We start from the raw sequence: 22,714 nt of genomic DNA, 5'->3' as shown, positions 1-22,714 counted from the left end.
AGACCTATTGTTTTATGAATTAGTCCCAAATTAATTGCTACGCCGAGCTGGGGGGGACGAAATGTTTTCCAATAAGCAGTTTTATTGTGTGTGTGTGTGTGTGTGTGTGTGTGTGTGTGTGATTTAGTCTGCTCTTGTATTGATCTGCAGCGGCCCAGAGGTGGCAGGCAATGAGAAGCGCACTGCAGAATAACAATGACAGAGTGATGGAGGGGAAACATGGAGGCTCTCTTTCTTCTGGAGAGCAGCCAGAGGCATCAGCACAATCCTAAATCCTAATACAGACAGTGGGAGGGGAAGGACGGGCACACAGATGTGCTATCTGTGATGAGGGGGGGATTTAGGCCAGGACCGGGTGTGAATATCACTGAACATTTGTCCACATGCGCGCACAAAAACACACACACACACAGGCAGGAAACCCATAAACAGCTGGAGCACTAAGAGCAGCAGCTGGACGCTTCATCCTCTCTAGGTCATTCTATTCGCCGCCATGGCCGGCGTTAACTGGATCTTGTGCTTCTGCGGCATTATTCGCTTTTGTCCTTGTCAATCGATTAGCTCTTTTCTGCGAGAGGTAGGTTCCACTTTATTATGTTTGTTAGTCTGTTTATTGACAAGGAGGAGTCAAGGTGAGCAGCAGCAACAAACGTCCCTCCTCCGTGTTCTCTGTGTTTGTGTTTCAGCACTTTGTGTGTCTGCGCCCGTGTGGGGGTTCAGCCAATTATAGCAAGCAGGCAGCGGGAGGCGGACTCAGCGCTGTGTGTAAACATGCGAGGCTCATTTTAATAGACACCTGAGGGAGACCCCGCCTCTCTGATCTCACTCTGGTGTTTTCCAGCGAAGGTTTAACTCTCGTGATGAGATCCAGCTTCTCTGGCAGTTTCGGTCTGACCTTGTTTAGTGACAAGGTTGCTGTTAACTAAAGGAGGAGCTTTCGGACGTCCTTGTTATGTACTGCATTGAGATACTTTTCGATACCAAATATTTTAAAACAATGTAATCTCCGTTTTAGTATTGAGAAGTACTGAAGCTTTAAAAAAAAAAAATGACATCGACTACATAGCCCTCAGAGACACAAACTGCTGCTTTAGACTCCTGCTGCCATCGTTAACTTGTAATCGTGATTCATTCAGATCTGTAGTAAATCCATGACATTTTTTCTACTGCAGTTCTTGGCATGCTTTTTTGTCCCTATGTGTACACTTTGGATACACGTCCTCAGTGTCTGCCTGTAGCCACAGTGGTGGAAAAGAAAGACAGCTCAGCTGACGAGTCTAAAGTAAAATCCACTTCCTGACATCACACACCTTTGGTACCGTTCCTTTGGGCTGTTTTCATGTAGTTGGACGTGAGGCGTCTTAATTTTTTTTCCTGAAACTGTGATGTACAGTAGTCTGAGTTCAAGACTGTAAAAAACAAAACAAAAAAAAACATCAAATAAAAGATTTTTGTCAAATAACAATTTGATAAATCACAATTAATGATAGAAACATAGCGATTTATCATGATTTTTGAAATGTTAATATTTGACAGCCTTACTTAAACCTCTGACACAGACATGACAGAAAACAACTGAGTCAATGTTAAATTCATTACAGGCACAAATATGAATTTGCGACTTGCTAAAGTGGTGAATAAGTAAAGGATGTTTTTTCTTACAGCTCACGTCGACCTCACGCTGGAAGACTTTGAAAACACCACGAGCCGTTTGGATCGAATACACGTCCAAACAGAAAGTTTACTGAAGAGGCACATTTTATTATGTGTAATCTCAATGTGCTTTACATTGATGATAATTTGAAGTACGGATAGGAGAGATAATCTCTCATACATCTTGTTACAGTTCAGCCAAACTCACTTTCAGTTTAGTGCCACATTGTTTAATCCAAAATAAAATGTCACAAATTCCCAAAATGCCGTGAGGAAGCGATTTGACTGCACGCTTCAATCAGTGAGATTACATCTCAATCATTGTGTTTGAGAGTGCAGAGCCTGAAATATCTGAGTATCAAACATGAGGTTTGGTAAATGACAATTTGAAATCTTTGGGATTATAACTTTAAATGACAGGAGGATTGAGGGCACAGTTTGAGGCTGTGACGGTTACAGAAAACTGTCTGATTTATGTGTTGTATTCTCAAACGACGTCTGTTTTTAAAAGCTCTGTGTGTGTGTGTGTGTGTGTGTGTGTGTGTGTGTGTGTGTGTGTGTGTGTGTGTGTGTGTGTGTGTGTGTGTGTGTGTGTGTGTGTGTGTGTGTGTGTGTGTGTGTGTGGCATTTATACGTTTGTGGAGCTAAAGGTGGACGTTAAACTTGCACAGTGCCAGGATATCCAGGTCAGAGAAATGCATCACTTATTTGAGGTCATTGAGTGATTATGTGACTCAGCAGGGTGAATCCTGTTAGAACACGGATATAGGTCTGGTTGCAGCTGCACAGCGCTCTGCGATGATGACGGGGGGGGAGCCGAATGTGGCACGACAGCTCGCTTGCTCATTTAACTTTGAAATAATGTAAAAGTTTCTTGTCGCTGGTTTGTGAACTTGTGCCACAGAATACTCAGTGGATCCCCATCACTCACACCAACAGCCTTAATGAGAGTCAGACGGCAGGTCGCTCCTGCCAGAGGAGACTTTGCTGCTGATGTCTGCAGGAGGCTGTCAGCGTGATATTTATTCAATACAAATTGCTGCAGAAGCTGAGATGCAAATTAGATTAGTGTGGTCATTTTATTTTAAGGTTAAAAACATTCGTATCCTAGGGCGACCAGCATTGCTTTGGTATCCCTTCAGTGTGATATTAAAGTGAAAGGTTTGGAAAGACATTTTTCCTCTGACTACACATGAAAATAGTTTTTACCAGATAGCCAAAGGTCACTGCTGTTGCATACCGACTGTCACTTACAGTGATCCATCTTCTTGTTGTTGAACATAGACAATGACTTGAACGGTATCAGAGTTCAAACAGTCATAGCTCACTGTAAGCAGATACATACAAACAAAAGAATGTGAGCATGTACTCAGTACTTTCATACCACATAAAACATTCTGTCACATGTGAATCTTAGTCAAGTAAAGCAGTAAAAACTGTTTTTATTATGGATTCATCTGCAAAAAAACAAACAATAAAATATTATCTATTCATGAAGATATCTTTGAAATAATCATCAGAGGAGGAAAGTCATTACAAGGATTATTCTAAGGCCCAAAGTGACGTCTTCAAATTGCTCTCATTGACCCACCACCAGTTTAAAACCAAACAGCAACCTCTGATGTTGACAAATGAAGCCAGAGCAAAAGTGCAAAGAAACTGCAGCCTCTAAATGTCTCCACTTGAGGCTGACTTCAAATAAAGCCTCAGAAGTCCCACTAACACCGAGTTAAAAGTCATTTAAAAAAACAACATTTTAACATGTTGAAAAGCCGAGGTGACCTGTGAACAGTTCTGTCTCAGGCTCCGTGTCGGCTCCAGTGCTCGTCACATGGGTTCAGATCTGACTTCAGGCCCTTTGCTGCATGTTATCCTACACTCTCTCCTCCCAACATGTCCCGTCTCTCCTCAGCACTCGCTTTTGTTCAGTTCAATTTTTGATACAGCGCCAGATCAAACCAACACTGGTTCATAAAAGTCCACTTCAGAAACCATTTGGTGACTAAACTGAGACTGTGTATCACACAGTTTATGTTAAAAACCAACACTCTTCTGTAACAGGCGTAAATATTCATAATTTAATCACTTCACTGATTTAGCTGTTATTTGATGTATGCACATGTATGTATGACACTTTAGTACGGTCACTGGTTTACTTTATTTAATATGCTGACATATTTACTACTAACTACCCAAAGAGTTTTTTTTTTTTTTGTGCTAAATGATAGCAGCACAGTAAGTGTTGCACAATGAAACGTAGATCTTCATGGTGTTTATTCACTCCATCTTTTCTGCAGTCTTTCACAGTTATACTTCTAACGTTTTAGAGAAGTGTCTTATTCATGCTGGTTCAGTAATCATGGCCAATCAACCTCACTCTGACAACACGCTGCACTCTTCAATCTCTAATTTTCTTCAGAATTGAGGATCAGCAACAATCACCCAAATTCCCCTGGAATCAGGGTAAGATGATTAAATCCTTAATGCTGACCACTGTTTAATGAGACAACACGTCTGTGGTTAGATAATGAGCGCTCCGTGACCTTCGACTGTTTGCACACCTCCTCTTCAATCACGCCTTCAGACTTGAGCACCCTCTGTCACCGCAAACAGACTTCACAACTAAGCCAGTCTGCACTGTCTGTTTTGTAAAACAATATAGTTTAGCCTTCAGTACCTCGTGCATGCACATACAGAAAAGTGAACCCATTATACATGTCATTAGTAGCTGATCGATACAGTAAATAAACTGACAAATATAAAATACAAAATTTGTTTTTCTTCAATTTACATTGGGTTTAACTTATTGAACATAGACAATTCTAACAGATTGATTTTTATGTACAACAATTCAACCTTCAATACTTTTTATTATTTGGGTCTAAATGTGATTTTCTGATTTCTATTCTAAACCCCTTCGTCCTTTCATCACAGCAGCGGTGACACATACTGAGTCGGTGGAGAGAGAACAGGTGGAGCAACATGTTTCAGAAACGTAGAGAATTAACTTTTTCTAAATGTTTTCTTTTGGCTTTTCCTGCTCATATTACAGAGATACGACAGTGGATAGAGTCAGTAATCAGGGAGAGGTCGAGTGGGGAATGATCAGCAGCAAAGTCGGATTCGAACCAGGCTACCAGCTATGAGGACTGTGACCTCTGTACATGAGGCATGCAAACTAACCACTCGTCCATCCCGTCAGCAACAATTTCTAACAGTGTTCAAATTTACGCTCGCTCTCCATGATCTGCTGCCACATGGTTGGAGAGGGAAGAACAAACATGTTAGCCTCTGAATGAAACATAAACTAGCTAAAAGAAGTTCTGCCTCGTCCATGTGAACACAGATCCAAGATCGACAGATCCAGAAGCAGTTTGACTTCACTAAGTTATTGCTCCACAAGGTTTTATATTTATTCATGTTCAGAATCATGCATAACTTACATTTAAAGAAAAGAAATAACACATGTAGCCAAAATATTTTATTTGATTAATCTGGATCGTAAAAGCATTTCACCTCAGAATCTTTCAAATTCAAACAATGTTGACTGAACCCTTTCCCCATAGAGTGAACGCTAAGATGAGGTCACTTTAAAGAGTGTGCAGCCTTTTGATCCAGTTGGTGTCGCCCTTGAGCAACAGCCTGAAACCAAAACAAACTGCTGTTAAGAGACGCCGCCGCTGTTCTGAAACCTCCGCCCTCCTGCAGAAACACACAAAGGAGTTATCAAATGGAGCGCACCATAATTAAGCACCATTGAGTGCAAGCAGCGGACAGTTTTGCCCATTGCTCGAGTTGCTGATTATGGTTAGTTAGCAGGCTAATGTTAGCACACTTTGGTTAACTCATAGCCTCACATGGCACATACATTTACACGGAATGATCTAAACACAAAATGTAACATCCAGACTACATGAGTAGTCTTCTGTTATTCTTCTTTTCTCTAGTCATTGACTTAGCTTAACAGCTTTATACACAAGGCCGTCCCTTCCATGTAAACACAGCTCCAACAACAGTACAGCTGGAGGGACTCATGCTTCTCACTCATTATAGACAGTCATGACTCAGAGAGACGTTTACAGGACTTTTGAGAATGGCGTGAAAAAATAGCCCATTAGTGGTGGTCTTGACCTAAAGTCTGGAGTCCACCCAATCTGAGACTGAGACAAGACCCAGTGAAAATGCTCCAGATTTTGAGAAGAGACAGAGACCTTCAAAAATGTGCATCGAGAACGGTGTTGTGACTGATTTCAAGGGGTTCAGATGTATTCCTCTTTAAGTGAGAGCCTCTCTGTTTGTTCTCTAACTTCTGTCTGTCTCATCATACATCCAAACACACTATCCATTGTATCTCTGCTCTTTCTCACCTTTGCCCCATGTAAGACCCTCAAGTTATCCCAGTGGTGCTCTACAGTGTGTGTATGTATCAGTGTTTATGTGAATGTTTTATGTGCTTCAAGACCAGAGTTGTGATTTTTTTTTTTTTTTTTGTGCAAGTCTGAATAATGAATGACCTGCAGGCCTTTTTCCACCTCACTGTTCTGCACACATTTAAACCCAGCGTTAGTTTGTGTGTGTGCGTCTGTGTGTGTTTGTGTGTGTCAGTCTTCATATGTGTGCATGGCTGATGGTTGCAGGGTTAAATCCTGTTAAAATGCAAATAATCTTGCATGCAGTTCTGGTTTGAAATGATTCCTGTCTGCCTGGAAATCGACTCGTTTAGATCCAATCTGAGCCATCATATTGTGAATTTCACACCTTCCTGCCTCACTACAACACAATAGACATGGAGCGGTTCCTGTAGCAACAAGCCTGCCAGTCAAGGTCATACATGCCTCAGAGAGGAGGGGGGGGGGGCAAAAGAGAATGTGAACAAAGGAAAACTCTTTTCTATCTGATGATTAGTATTTTAGTGTGACGGAGTGTGACATGATTCAGGAGGCAGCTTCTTCTCCGTTTGGACTCACAATATTGATGCATTTAGGCTAGGTTTTTTTGTTGTTGTCCATCATTGGTGTAAGCACTCACAGGACACTAAGAAAGGACCCTCGTTCTTATTTTTATCAATCCTTCTCTGTTGGACACTGTTCTTATTTCTTCCTGCACTCTGTTTAATTTTTTTTTCTGTCTGTAATTTTCAGAGAAATCTTAATGGCCTCGTGCTCACAAACAGGCCGATATCCTGCTCACTGAAATCTGACTTCAGTTTAAAAAAAAAAAAGCTGTATTGTGGAGATGTTACGAGCAATGTGTGTTTGCGACATTTATTCAACATCTACATGTTTCTCATGTTGCCAATATTATTTTTTAAATCTAATAATGCGCTGTCAAAAACTGTGCTTTGAATGTAAACTCTATAGTAAGCTTTGAATTGAAGTCTCTAAACAAAAGTTTTCTGCTGCTGCTTTTCAGTCTCATTGGTCCTATTACGTAACTATCTATCTTCAGTTATGAATGTAAGAGCAGAGTGCTAAACGGAGTCTGGGGTTTTAAGAGTGGAATCAGAGGCATGTTTAAAGCCTGACTGATGAATCAGCTAGCCGATAACATCGTCTGACATTATCGTATGCAGTGACTATCGGTATTTGCTATTTTAAACCAGATATTTGCCAATAGTATTAGAATTTATTCACGAGTCAGATAGCATTTCATTTGAGTTTCATTGTATTACACAGTTCTCTTTCACCAGCAGAGGGCGCTATGTGGATTACAACAAGCATACACTTGCTCCTTTACTCCCCAGTTGAGTGACGATCTTGTGTTCTTTATCTTTTCCACCAGTGTTCGATAACTGTATTTGAGGAATCAACCCAATGCATGTGTATATCTATATCTATCTCTACATATTTATAGATCTATCAAAAAGATATAGGCCGATATTTACTGTAGGTATCGGCCCCAAAAATCCCATATCAGTTGGGTTGCCGATAATATTTCAATAATTGAAGACTATAATAAAAAGACTCCTTCAACAATACTTTTCCTTCAAGAAGTGAGTTAGTTCAGTTAGAAATCCTACCTTCTTAATCACATCTATCCCATGAAATATCTTAATCTGTATTTAAGGAAGACTTCAAACGTCAACTGAGGCACATAAAGTAAAACATCTGTGATGATCCAATCCAACTTTATTTAATTAAGCGCTTTAAATCAACCACAGCTGAACAAAGTGCTGTACAATAAATTAACAAAAGTTAAAAAGGCAAAATACACAATCATTTACAAGGCATAAAAAAACATGACTCATGGTGTGCTGAAATAAAATACACAAAATCAATCAAATCAAAAATGCACGGTCCCCTCTGAGCTTCTGTTTAGTTTTTGGCCCCCTCAGGAGCAGCTGATCAGCTGACCTGAGAGAGCGAGTCGGTGACAAGTGGGGTCTTTCTCTTAAATACTTCTATTCAATCAGACTTTTCACATGGGATGTAAAGATTAATCGTGAGGCAGGTAAAAATCGATTCAAAGGTGTCAAGGTTCAAATCATTTCTGTGGAAAATGATTGGCAGTAGTAAGGTGAAGCGTCGGCAGCTGTAGAGCAGAGGAGGCTGGTTGTAATAAGCAGATGTTATCATGGCAGTGGAAGTATTTTAGATTCCCAAGACAGAAAATGAAATACAAAAACTGTGTCAAATATTACAACAAGACAGAGAACTTCACAAACAGCACGGCCAACATGATGCAGCATTTAATCAGCAGCACGATGAGAAGCTTCAGTCACCTCCAGATTCTCTTCAAACAAATCATGAGAGAATCGTATCATGAGCTCAGTATCGTGAATCATATCGTAAGTTGAATGAATCGTTGCATCCCTACTTTCCACAAATAGTGACAATGCACCTGTTTGACATTTCTGCACTGGACTCACTTTTCAAAGATCCATTTCTTCATGACATTTTGTTCCTCTGACATCCCCTTCTTTCCATCCTGCTGATCTGATTCCATCAAACTGTGGTTGATTTGAGGAACGTGTGTTGGTGAACATGTGATGGAGTTTTTGATTGGCTGACAGATCGATAGATACTTTATTGATCCCCAGGGAAATTCAAGTAAACTGTCAGTCGTTGTTGGCAGGATTCAAACATACGCAGGGAAGACCCCGATGGATTTCTTTTGCATCGCCTTAACCACTCGGCCACAACAACCCCACCAATATAGATAAAATCCTTTGTGTCATTATTTAGGCCAGTGCATTGTTAGCATAAAGGTTTATGTTGTTTGACATATAATTATAATCTCAGTTTAAACAAATGCTCATAAATCTTTACAGATAATATTAAATTAAATGATTCAACTCTTTGGACAGAGGAGACTGTGAAACATACTCTGTGGTATTAAGCTTATCTTAATGCTCATACTGTAAATTGATTTTGCAGTACAATGTTTGTTTGTTTTTCTCTTGTGCATGTTGGGATTAAGGAGCCGCAGAAAATTTACTCCTTTCTTCAAATGTTTAGGGGGAAAAAAAAGGAAATCCTGGCAGGGTTCCAAAGTGAGGTTATCAGTCTGAATTTTTGATGATGCCCTCCTGTTTTGCTCGAGCAGACAAGCTTCATGTAGGTTTCACATTTCATCTGAGCTGCTTCAGTGCTCCAGAGATGCTAATGAAAACACGCCTGGTTAAAAGTGTCTTATCCTCTGTTAGCTTAGCTGCGCTCAGATTCATGCTGCAGCTGCATCACTGTAGCCTCCACTGCTAGCTGCTGCTGCTGCTGCTGCTACAGACACAGTTTGCTTCCTTAAACTCCTCTGGGCTGTACCATCTCAGCTGAGCAGGGGACCTTTTGGGTTTCAGGATGTCCTCACAGGCAGACTTACTTCTATCCCATCTGCTGCATCGCACCCATTCCCAAACCCTCCCTTTGCGACTGGTCCCTCATGATCCGAGAGATCGCGGTCTCTCTGGGCCGTCTGCCACACACGGCGCATCCTCCTAATACCCTGCGTCGCCTCAGATTTCACTCCCCCCTCTGCTCATAGTACAATCTCATCATTTCCAGCTTGCGAGGGAGCGGAAGAGAGGAAAGAGAGAGAGAGTGAGCGAGAGAGGGAGGGAGGTAGGGAGATGTTTTGAGCTGGTTTGCAGGGAGAGATTGGCCTGAATGCGTTCTGTCTGCTCCTCAGAGGCATCCAGGTGAGCTGTTTCCTCCTGGAAGGTAAGAGGGAGACTGAGATTGATGCTTATTTTGTCCTGCTTCCCTTGTCATTACATCCCAACTGTCGTTTTTCTCAATGTGTGTGTGAGTGAGTGTGTGTGCGCTTTAGCGTGAATAGTATTCCCCAGACATGCCACACGCGCACGTAATACTGTACGAAGCGGTGTGCAGATGTGCAGGCATGTTGGCATTTATGCAGCCACAAAGCAGATATGGATTGTCAATTTGTGCATGCATGGCGTTTGTACAGAAGTGTGTGTTGTGATTTTGTTTGGGGGGGGGGGGTGTCGGTGGTGATGATGAGCCCTCACGCTAGCACGACAGCTTGAAAGTGGACGGCCCACCTGGTTCTCTCAGTGCTGAGGATGTGACGAGAGACTCTGGGGAGAGGAAGGAAGTAGCGGGAAAAGAGAGATGCAAGTGTGTGTGTGTGTGTGTGTGTGTGTGTGTGTGTGTGTTTCTTTTCAGCTTCATCTGCAGTTTTTGTCACAAAGTGTCAGTGTAGCCTTCTGTCTGGAACAACGTCAGCACAGCCAGAAGACTCCTGCCTCTCCTTCCACCATGGAACCCCCCATCCCCCCCCCCCCCAAAGCTAATAAGTAGCATTTCCGTTGTGGTGGGGAAATGGGTGCTGATGTTTACTGCTCTAATGGACGGGATGCTCTGCTGCAGCGTTTTTCTGCTCACTCTACAACATGTCGTCCTACTTCGGGGGAAATTTGCAACAAGCTTGTGTTTTTCCCGGCCCAGAGGGAAGGAATGTGGGCACTGTGGGGAGGACGAGGAGGGACAGGCCATTTACCATCTGTGGCAGAGACTCAAAGACATGCAGAGAAGCTTTCTGCAGGGCCATATGCACCTCCTTGTAAAGACAGCAGGCCAGACTTGTTAGTCTGAATAAATAGAATAAGGAAGGAAACCGGAGGGGTTGAGTATCAGGGTGTCATGTTTGAGAGAGGATTAGTCTCCTCAGCTAAGACGCAACAAAGACTCTTATTGGCTTTATATAACGAAACATGCTTCTGTTATTTCAAGATACGAGCTATCAATCATCAAAGCCTGTCTTCCTCTTTGTTTGAAGTCTTATTTAATTTTGTGTTTGATCAAACTGCTCACAAGTCTGCCGTGCTATGCCTGCCCATATAGTTTGTCAGTGTGGCCTGGAAAGGCTCAGGTTAACTTTGTGCAGGTTGTCACTTCACGTAAGGGCTTTACATTATATAAGCAACAGTTTCTCTCATTCAGAGATTTAGTCATCTACCAACTTATAAGATCTTACATAGTGTGTACTGACAGCGAGTGTTATACACAGATCCTGAATGGCAACACTGGACGCCAATTTGGCTTTGGATAAACAAGTTGGGTTGCTGAATTGCAACATCAAGTTATTTACACTCCATGAAAGTGTTTGAATGTTCATGGAGTTCGGAGGATCAATGTCTTATCGAAACAGTGATTACAGAATCATTTGACTGAATGTAATGATACACCAAACTCTTGATACGCTACGTTTATTGTATGGATTCGTAAGAGGATAGTTTTTATGAAGAAACAATCAATTCTTCTTGTAAGACTTTTTTTTAAAGACTTTTTGTTTCTTTAATGTAGAGATAGGACAGTGGACTGAGAGAGACAGTGGGGAGTGACATACAGGAAGGAGCCACGGGTCGGATTCGAACCCGGCCCGCCTGCTTGGAAGTCTATAGCCTCCGTACATGGAGCGCACACAGCTGCATCCATACACTAATGATTTTAAATAGCATAACAAATGAATACAGTTTATCTCAGTGAACAGAGGTGAAGCCTGTTTTCCTGACATTTTACAAACAGAAATACTTGAGCATTGAAAGAATCCAAAGCTTCAGAGCTTGGTGTTCTGGTTCCTCAAAGAACCAATCAGGATGGAGAGCAGAGTGCAGACTAGCAGGCCTCTGACAGCGGACACAATGGCTTCATTTAGATGCATTTTCCCTGAGATAGTCGATGGTACGCAGGTTGATTCATGTCAAGTACCTGCACAATGAAGGACTAATGCCTGCTGACTCATTAGGCCTGAGAGCCACTTCAGCCACCTGCACCTAGTTAAGGCTATATTGTTACAAGCATTCATCCTCACACTGTTGTTTGTAATTGCGTTTTAAAATGTTTGACGTTGCCTTGTGGACGACACTGTTGGGTTAGTCAACCACTTTGGTCCAAACTCACATATATCTTAACAACCTTTTGATTGGTGAGGCAGCGATGCGTCCGTCTGACATGGATATCGGCCCTGGTGACAAACATGGGCACATCAGGAATGAATGGGCCATGCAAATTATTTCCCTTTAGTATTACTGTATATATCTGGCAGAGGAGTCGTCTGTTTTCGTGGTTAAACATGAGAGAGAACGTTGGCAGCGTGAACGTCGTACCCCTAAACAAGGAATGCAAAAGCATCATGGCTTTGACTTTTGGTGCATCTCTACTTTTAGACAGTCCAAAGACGACCTCAGACTTTTCCCAACCTGATTATCTGGACTTTTTTCACCATACATTAGCTTAAACAGCTGATTAGTGTTAATATATTTTAACATATAAATTGTATGATACAGTTGTAGATGTACCTAACAATGACTAACATGCCAACCAGTGATGAATGGTTTGGCCAATGACTAGTTAACTGGTTCCCATTTTATGGATCACCAGAAGAGTGATTTAATTCATCATGAAGTATTGATGTTGGATTTATATGCTTGAAATAAAGATGTTTTAAACGCCAACATTGACATAACAGCATTGAATCATTCCTAAGTGGTAAGAATTCATTTTTATCTTCAAACTCGATGGTGTAATTTGAAGCTTTTATAATTCTCCAGTGCAGCGTTTGTCAGCGGCCTTTATTATAACATAGTAGCTAATTGTAAGGAACTTTTTTTTGTATTAAAACACTGCACCCCTGGCTCAGGTTTCAATACTTGATGACAGCGTTTGAAGATGAGAGAGGGTGGCCGCCGCCAGAGCTCGGGAGGAGAGAAGTCGTCGGGGTGGAGGATGAGGGAAGGAGCTGGCTACGTCACAGCCATTCCCCTGAGAGACTGTGTGCTCTCCTGCAGTCATAAGTGCTGGGAAGCAGGCCAATTTAGTCATTTATATTTCGGCCCTTTCTATTCTCCAGAATCCCAATCAAAGTCAATGGCCGGCTGTACTAATCAGGATGTTGAGGGCCTTGCTGCTGAGTCACTAAGTGGCCGGAACATTTCCTCCTCCGAGAAGTCTGCTGGACTTCACAATGCTCCTTCACTCCAGGGGAATGTGCTGGCTCTTTGCATTGGGCACTGAGTGAATCATGGGAAACCTTTTTGGGAATGGATTCCCACAGATACACTTGGGAACCATTTGTTAGTTTATTTTTGTCTAATAAGCAGTTCAAAGCTTGAAAGGTGAAATTTGAGATAAAATGCCGATTCTACAACATCTCCTTGTAGTTTCATGTAACCTTATGCAAACACTAAAAACATGTGTTGTCATTGAAGTCCTGACACTTTCAGACACACACATCAGATTCATTGACAAAGTAAAACATTACTCTAAAGTGTCTCCTCTGGCGTTACAGTGAACAACTGTATGTTCTCATTCATCCCGTTCACACACAGTTGTTGTTTTTCTGATATGGGGATTGGACTCTTTAAAAAGCAAGGCTATAGACTTCACTTTCTAAGGTTGTTCAATGATGCAGGAATATAATTCATCAACATAATTTCGGGCAAATTCTCTGTTTTCTACAGCGTGAAATCAATTCTGTAATGGAGAGCAAAGACGCACTATCTGGGCCATCCGCTGGCTTTTGGGATGTGTTGTTCCACCACATATGTTAATTAAAACTCTCATCCATAATATCTTAAGGCCGGTGCTGGAAATGATAAATAGCTACAGTGACAGAGCAACAAAAATACATTTCCATATTTTATTCTGCTGGAGCACTTAATGAAAGTGACTTGCAGTAAGAAGTCACATTGGTTTTGAAAGAAAGCCAACAAAGCTCAAGGATATGGAACATTACGTTGGGATCTGCCAAAGAGGAAATCATACTTTACTGCAGAGTTTCCCCCTTAAAGTATATAAAACTCCCAGATGAGTAAATCTCTGTCTTTCTCATCACCATCCGTCATGGTTGTCTTCGCAAAGACAAGATAAAGAAACATACACACACACACACATGACTGTGCCGTAAGTGAAAAGGTTTTAAATGTGTCATATTTCAAATACATCAACATAAATCTGAGAAAGACTTCCCTTGTAGACACTCATGGTTTGACACCGGGCTGTGTGTGACGAATGTGAGTGTGTGAATAACGGCTAAGAGAGCTCGAGAGGAAGTTCAGAAAAAAAGTCAAATGTGACAGAAACAGTTTTGATGCTGGCAGCCAATCAGGAAAGGTGTGAGAGGAGCAGGTTTGCGAAGCTGTTAATGCAACAAGAATTCAATTTAAAACACATTAGCTCCTCACTGGTCAATGGATGTTTACAGCGTGTGAGTCACGGCCTGCCTGCTCAGCTCTACAGTGCTTACTGTAACTGAATTCAGTTGGTTGAGCGATCCATCACTCCACTGCTTTTTTTCTTAAAGGAGCGTGTTTGGCTGTTTTGGGTGTAACATAAGCCTGGCTCACACTGCAGGAGTTTTAAAATCCTTTCTGATTTCGAATCACATGAGGAGCATCCTAACAGATGTTCTTCTCCATAATCTCAAACATGCTCACATGACATGACATGAAGATCTTGGTGCAACACATACTGTACTACATGAAGATTATGTAGTGGGGGATGAATGCACCACCTCATGTGACCTCACGAAAATAACGGAGCAGGCGGGTAAATTGGTGATTTTAAGGCTTTGAGCAAAGAAGAAAAAAGTTTTTTAAAAAAAGAAATAAAAACAGAAAAAAAAGTTTTGATTGAAGAAATGTTTTGGGAGATGCAGAAGACATGGGTTTCATATTCATCAGTGAGGCCTGGAGGCCAGATTGTAACTGTCGTATGCATACATGTGTCCGGTGCACCTGTGCAGGTTGCGTCCTGCCGCCGGTCGCCACTACTATCCACACTTGTTTCTTGAGGTTTTAATCACACATGACTTATGCCAAAACCCTTTCATGACGTAAGTGTCAATATGCCAAATCGGGGCGTCTCCGACGATCGCTGAGCAGATATATCTTTTTACCCCTCACACTAATCTGGGTAGATACCTGTGATCAGTTCTGAGCAGCCTTGAGTTGGGATTGTTGAGGAGGAGGAATCAGACCTCACCTGATCATCCTGCAGCGTGAGCCACACTTTACACTTTATTCTGTTTTGTCAACACTTGATGCTTGGTCAATTCGATGACTGAAGGAAGCAATAATTATATGTCATGTCTATATGGATTCAGAGAAATCTGAGTTTTTGAAATATCTAAACTGTTACAGCCTCGTCACAGACTTTTTTTTTTTTACTTCACTGTGTTTGTATGTGGACAAGAGACAAAGTAAACAGTCTCCTTCTGTTTTCGTCTTTTAAACTGTGAGTATTAAAGATTTAATTTGATGAATAACAGGGTCAGAGATGAAGCTGAAAGAGTCATAATAAAGGGGATGCTGGTATCCTAGTGTCTTACCAGCAAGCCGCCGGGGTTGGAATCCAACCTGTGGCTCCTTTCCCGCCCATCACTTTCTCTCTCCCTGGTGTTTGACTCTATCCACTGCCCTGTCTCTAATTAAGAGACATAAAAAGTCTGCCAATAAATTAAAAAAACTTTAATTAAAAAAGAGCGAAATATGTAGTTTGTTAATCGCAGCAGTGTTAGCTTTCGGTTGGCAGCTCAGTCCGTAGGGACTTGAGGGTTGGGAACTGAAGGGTCGTTGGTTCAAGTCCCGATGCGGACCAAAATATGGAAGTTGGTCTGGTAGCTGGAGAGGTGCCAGAGAATCTCCTGAGTAGCAGCCCCGCTCTGACATCTCTCCACTAATGCATGTCCACAGGTCCTGTTGGTGCATGTGTGTGTGAAGCATGTCTTTTAAACAACCACAATTTCCCTCAGCGGATTAATCAAGTATATCCAAATCAAAAATCAAATCACCACATGTTATTTGAAATGGTTTGCAATGAGAGGGGTACCCAGATAAACATCTTAAAGCCAATACACAACGACACAGTTAGATGCAAATTTGCGCTGTGATGCGAATTGAGTTTATTTAAACTGGAGCTTAAAATAGTGAGTGACGAAAAAGGCTGTCAGGGTTGAGATTCTTGCGTCATCCTGATGTTGCATCAGAAGGGATCGTGTAGAGCTCTACTTGTCTGTCTCGTCATGCAGAGAAATATGACAAAGCGTTAAGTCAGACTGTTTGGATTTCAATGTATTCAATGAATGTATTGTTTGCAATTATATCCCGACAGAACCTGCTTATTCATAGAAGATTTGCAAGAGATGTCTGGCACGCTGCATCCTCTGTGAAACTGTTACTTGAGACAGATGGATAGACTATGCAGAACTGAAACAAGAACAAGAGTAGTCTGTCTTCATCTGAGAAATTCTGATAAAGATCCAAATAAACGGACTCACTAACTGAGCACTGCACAGTCCGACTCATGGACTGGAGCTGGTGGTGAAAAATCCAAACGCAGTTCTCAAAAAATTTAGCAAACTGCACCTCAGAGCTTTGTTAAATGTTTCTTTTCCAATCAGGGAATATTCCTGTTTTTTTTATTTTCTTCTCAAACAAACAATTGGGAGTAATCGGAGGTGCACAAATGTCTTATTTGTTGTTTTGTTAGGCTGTTATGCTGTCATGATGGGATTCTGATCGGAGCGGCTGTGGTTCAGTTGGTAGAGTCAGTCATTTGTCAACCGAAAGGTCGGGGGTTCGATCCCCAGCTCCTGCCGATGTGTCCTTGAGCAAAACACTTAACCGGTGGCGTATGAATGGGATTGTTTACTTCTCGTGTTAACTTGAAACAGCCTCTACCCTCAGTGTGTGAATGTCTAGGTGTGACACGGGTCAGTGCTTTGAGTCGTCATCGTGGTGACACCGGAAATCCAGATGCCATCAACCAGAGAGTATATATTATTGCACAGTATTCTTGAGTCATTTATTTGGTAGGATCCAATATAGTATGGCCCGTTAATTTATTGCTTAAATGGCTAAACATCAATGCAGACAAGGTCAGATATAACAGGCGATTGAGCTAATTTTCTGAAAATAAAAGTGAACACCATTTTTAGACGATTGTCCTCGTGTGACTGCCGTCAGGAAGCCACTGTCCTTTCACACTACTTCACCGCACCACATCACGTCTTTGTTTGTCCAGATTAAACATTGTCAACATGTCATCTCACCCTTCAATCAAACCCTGATACACGCTCAGTTATTATTGCATTAGTCCAGCCTTCTTTGTTCACTTTTCTGTCTCTCAACTCGGCAGACAGAGACCAAAGGCATCACACCAAATCTGCTGCTTTTGAGGAGGCTCATGCTATATTTAGCACACACACACACACCACACACAAAGACACACGCACACATCTGCCATTCAAGAAACAAAGGCTTTGCGCACCCCAGACTGCAAGCATGGCAGGAGGATGAGCTGTTTTTTTCCAGTCTCTCCTCCGGTGTATCGTCTCTCTGTTGTCTTGAGCCCAGGATGATGAGACCAGGCAAGCTGATAGCCCTGCTTTGTCTCAGTAAACTAGAAATGCGTTAACGCAGTGGGTGAGCCCTGACTGTGGTCAAGTTAACAGGGCTGATAGCCCTGAGTTAACAGAGCACATGAGTAGGCTTTATGGCTGATTGGTCTTTTATGGCCTGTGTGGTTCTTGTCATACTTCAAACTAATGTCATCAGTAACTACTCCTCTGGACATATTGCATTAGCCTGGGCCCGCCCACTGTGTCACTGCCTACCTTTTCCATTACTGTGTGACATCTCTGAGATAAGATGAATCTTAAATGATCCCTGTGGGGCAATGGGGTCACAGCAGCAGTACAGAATAAATTATTAATAGAAAAACAATGTGGTTTATCCTCATTTGTGTATGTGTGTGCATGTGGTGTTAGTGTATCAGGCTGCTGTTTGTGATGTTGAAGGGGGGTGGAAGTGATTAAAGAGGCTGTCCCTCAACCAGAATCGATTTAATGTAATTGCATCCACGGCGGGGTTTTCCTGTCATGACGGGGTTTTAATCCTGGTGACACCGGAAAGCCAGATGTAGCTGCCATCAACCAAAGAGTATAGCTGACTCTCCTGTCATTAATGGATCGACTTCTTTGTCAACTCTCGCACACTTTCCAAATAGCACTAATGTGTTGACAGTGTTTGAAAACGTAAGTGTTGCTCATTTATTTGTGTTTTCTTTTCTTTCTTTTTTTTGGATAAAAATGTGACTTAAGACCAAAACTTTATTTTAAACTTGGCACTTCTTAATACTATAAACATTGAATAATATTGTTTTCCTTTATAACACATGGTTTTAAAAAGTATCAAAGTATTGATAATGTGGCAAGTCTGAATGGTTCATTTTGGCAGGCAGTGAATAGTCAGGTATCCTCAGAAGGTGTTCACACTGTCTGTTGTACCTGTGCACAGGTGAGTTTCATCACTTCAGACAGGAATGAAGCTAACGGCTAACATATTCTGAACATCATACACAGCAGGCTGCTCATGTAGACACACCTCACAACACATGACCAGAGCTGGCACTGTCATTCACAGAAACACCTCAATGAGGAAATCTTCACTGAAACCGAATGCAGGAAGAAGGCCTCTGATTGGTTCAAAATGTGGTCACTGCGCGTGGATCTGTGAAGTGACCACACATGTTGGAAAGTCTTACTTAGGCCCACAGAGAACAGAGCAGAACAGTTCTCAGTGTAGCGGCCGCCTGGAAAACTACGCCAAGCGTCTTGTTACCGTCTTGTTACCGTCTTGTTACCGTCTTGTTACCGTCTTGTCACCGTCTTGTTACCGTCTTGTTACCGTCTTTGCCTTTTTCGTGCAAGTGTTCAAATTAAAAAATCTTTTCAATAAGCAGCTGTTGACATCGCCAGCTCTCTTTTCCAAATGAATGATAGTCACTGTTGTTTTTCTAAAATAAAAAATATAGGAGGTCATACAGCGGCTATTATCAACAGACTGTTGTCATAGCGACAGGACGGACAGCCAGGGCTTTTCTAGCTAGAAAAAATGCAAGGCGGACACAGGTTCATACGCTGCGTGTCCGTCAGATGTATTGGATTGTTATGACAGATGCATTTTTAATGATGGAGGGGTATCAGACTTTTAACATCTGAGACTGTTGTTTGGGTCAAACATAAAGTGACTTACACTTTTACATAACATCACTGATGAAAAAGCACCCTAACAGAAAGCCCAAAAGTCAAAACTTTAACGCAACAAGTGTGAGCCAATCACAGCACTGTATTATGATCCATTTACAGTACAGTAAACAGTCTTAATGATACTCTTCTCAGATAAGAAATAACGCCTGTTTCTCTGCTCCCAGTTTTTCTGTGATTTTTTTTATCCGTCTGTCATGTCTCTTTATCCTGGGTTGATTCTCTGATGTGGAGTACTTGGAACAGAAGCTTTGTTGAACACATCGTTCCCAGTCTCCCTCATCAAGTATTGATGCCCTGTAGTATGATAGGTCCTAAATGCTGGTATGTGTTTTTGTACGTTTATGTGCTGTTCCAGATGTCTAACGCTGTCACGCAGGACGTGCTGGATATGCACCAGCCTCGTGTTGGTGACAGCTGGGCTGCTCGTTTGCCAGTCCTCACATTTTCGTGGCTCCTGCATCCTTCTCTCGTATCTCTTGGCTTCATATATGTGTGCTTATTCGCTTCTTCGTCTTCCCCTTCTGTCAGAATACTCTGATTTTTGTTTTTTGCATGAAACGTTTGGATGCACAGATGACTTAGAGAGTCATCATTGTCAACATAACAAACCTACGTATGATTTGCGTTTTTTTTTCTTTACAATTTCATGTCGTAACTCATTACAGGAACTTGGTTATCAAGAGCAATTATTTTTGACAGTAGAATTATTAGTTTTATATGTTGGCCCTTTATATTAGTCAAATGTATATAACCGTAACCCAGCTACCTGTCACTATTGCTGGGCTGGTGCCGTAGAGCTAATGGGCCTTCTCCAGTGGCTACACTGACCACATGTAAACAAACTCATGATGGGTGGCTCCTTACTGCTTGTAATGAGCTAATTGTATTTTGATTGAGAAAATTGATGCGGACTGTGTCAGGCTGAAATGGCATCGACCAGAGCAAAATGCATATCTACATTAAAGGGATACTTCACCCATTTACATGAAGCTGTGTATCATTAGAAACATGGCAGTAGTGTTGAATGGTCGTGAATCCAGCCCTCATTTTGCCCTGAGACGAGAAAAATCAGTTTCTTTGCCTGGAAGTTTTCTTCATGTGATGCAATATGACGCTTTTTGCATCACATGAAGAAAACTTTCGAGCAAAGAAAAACGTATTTTTCTCGTCTCAGGGCAAAATGAGGGCTGGACTCACGACCATTCAACACTACTGCCATGTTTCTAATGATACAAAGCTTCATGTAAATGGGTGAAGTATCCCTTTAAAGGCAGGGTTGGTCGTTTTCAACATCTAGCATGACATCTAGCATGAGTTTGAACGTAGCATTCTCTCCATGTTCCGTCTTCAAATCCCTTTGCACAGCTGCATCCCCTGTCACGTGCCCTGCACTGTTAGCATGTGGGTTCGCGGGAAGGCCACCTGCACCACTTCTCCCAACATAACCAGCTTTGATTGTGCGCTTGTTAAACTCAGATGTTTGTTTCGAAGGTCCAGTCTCGTTGCAACTCATTGCACTGAGAAAAACATGTTGAAATGAGACAGCAGTTCTTGATCCAGTACATTTTTCTTGTTCAAGCTAATTCTGAACGATCCATTAGTTGATGGTCGATTAATTAACATCCCTACTTTAGAGTAGTTAGTTAGTCCTATAACATCCCTAGTTTGTAGTAATATGGTATAAAGCTGCTGGCTATGCATCTTTTTTTATGAACCATACATGAGTGTGCTTACATAGACTCACATGCAGCGTGTGAGCGAGGCTTGTCATAGTTTTGAGGAGATTGGAAAAGGCATTTTCAAGGAACCAACAAATCAAGATAGATACGATTGTCCCACTGCTGCTCATATGTGCAGGTATCTGCTGTATCAAGAAAAACATACACAGTAAATCTCAAATTCCTTAAACTCTGAAAGTTTTTTGCTCTTCCCGTTAACAATAAAATAGTAAAGTAATATTATGTTTTCCTACAGTTTATACATTGCTGGATCAGATGTTCTAGTTTTGTTTTGATCTTTGGCTAAGAGACTTCCTGAAGTGAAACGTTATTATTATTGTGTTGGTTTCTGTGACGTCATGGCTGAATGAGTGTACATTGAAATGCAATTCAATGCTCTTTAATCAAGGTTTGGGCTTTCAGGGTTTAAATGGTAATATGATGTTTGCACTCCAAACAAACCAAAACACAGGGTACTTCAATCCATTTAGTCTTACTCAACAAGGAAAATGGAAAACATCAACCACACAATCAATAAGAATTTTTTTTTTTGTTTCCACATTAGCATCAGAGAGGGAGGGAGTGTGTTGTGAGAAATGCTCGGCTGTGTCCAGTGAAGCCTTGGCCACGTTGAAGAACAAGCAGAGCTGAAACACGACTCCTCCTCGTGTATCAGAGTAATTAGAAGTTCCTCCTGCAGGGGAGCCCAAGCCTAAATATTTAATCTGCAAGGAGCTGTGGCAAAACATGTCATGCCGCCTGCGTCTTTTGTGTCCGGTACGCACAGTCGACAGTGAAGGAGCAGCTGGTAAGAAGCTTTGTGTTGGAAAATGGATGAGGGGCGTGGAGGGCATCGTGTACGCCCGACGGGCTTTCAGGAGCCGATCTGGAGCATGTCTGCACTCTAGTATGGAAGTGTAGATGTGTGTCAGAGATAAGGTAGAATTGTGTGAATGTTCAGTATGGGAACAGAATCAGCACCCGACAGTGTGTGTAGGTGTGTGTGTGTGTGTAGCAGACAGAGGCTGGAGCTGTTTTGATCAGAGAAAAGAGAGATGGAGATAAAAAAAGGCTCTCATCCGAGCAGAGAGGTAGCAGCAAGACTCTGCGGGAAGGGAAGAGACCCCGGCTGACAGAGAGATGAAATACAGACTGGCTCTTCAAGGCGGGGGCACAGTCAGTTTTTGGCTGAACACTGGTAATCGCAGATGGATTTTCTTCTTTAATGCTCACTTTCATCTTCTGTCTCTTCTTGTCTTTTTTTCTTCTCTTCTGTGACAGATATGTGTCACAAAGATGTCCACACGCAGCTGCCAGGGATCAGACTCGGTCATCAAGCCCCTGGACACCATCCCTGAAGACAAGAAGGTGAGAGTGCAGCGCACGCAGAGCGGCTTTGACCCATTTGAGAAGCCTGCCAGCCAGGTGAAGAGGGTCCACTCTGAGAACAATGCCTGCATCAACGCCAAGAGCTCGTCCACCGGCAAGGAGTCACCAAAACTGCGTCGTCACTCCAGCCCGAGTTCTGTGAGTACATCGTCAACACATGTAGTCAATGAAGAATTTAAAATTGAAATTTACCATACTTGTGTTTGTGACCTCAAAAAACATTTGTATTTGCTCCCCTTGCTATTGTCATCTTAAATCAACTGATGAGTAAATCATGCGTCACAGTGGCAAGAAAACATGGTTACGATTAACCATAAGACATTAAAGAGAGATAAAGTAGAATGTGATTTACTCTGAAAGGAATCTCTTGTGCCAGGACATAACGAGTAACACAAAGGAGCATCAAATTTAAGGGAATTACAAAACGAAGACGAAGTGTCTTTATA

The 22,714-nt window shown here is 41.9% G+C and overlaps 1 protein-coding gene across 7 annotated transcripts in view; it reads left to right on the top strand.

Annotated features, from left to right (window-relative positions):
• cdk14 (cyclin dependent kinase 14) overlaps nucleotides 1–22,714 on the top strand; it is a 185,014-nt gene that overhangs the window by 34,082 nt on the left and 128,218 nt on the right. For 3 of the 7 annotated variants that reach the window (XM_079343514.1, XM_079343515.1, XM_079343516.1), the window contains one exon: nucleotides 22,161–22,406. In XM_079343514.1, coding sequence (XP_079199640.1) covers nucleotides 22,161–22,406 — 246 coding nt within the window. Of the gene's footprint in view, nucleotides 1–9,506; nucleotides 9,810–21,443; nucleotides 21,688–21,711; nucleotides 21,819–22,160; nucleotides 22,407–22,714 lie in introns of those variants that run through there. The other 4 variants (XM_079343519.1, XM_079343518.1, XM_079343520.1 and 1 more) reach the window with 4 other exon arrangements.

This window comes from Symphodus melops (assembly GCF_947650265.1).
Source record: "Symphodus melops genome assembly, chromosome: 5".
NCBI classification, from domain to species: domain Eukaryota; kingdom Metazoa; phylum Chordata; class Actinopteri; order Labriformes; family Labridae; genus Symphodus; species Symphodus melops.
This window is presented reverse-complemented; position numbering and strand designations above follow the sequence as displayed.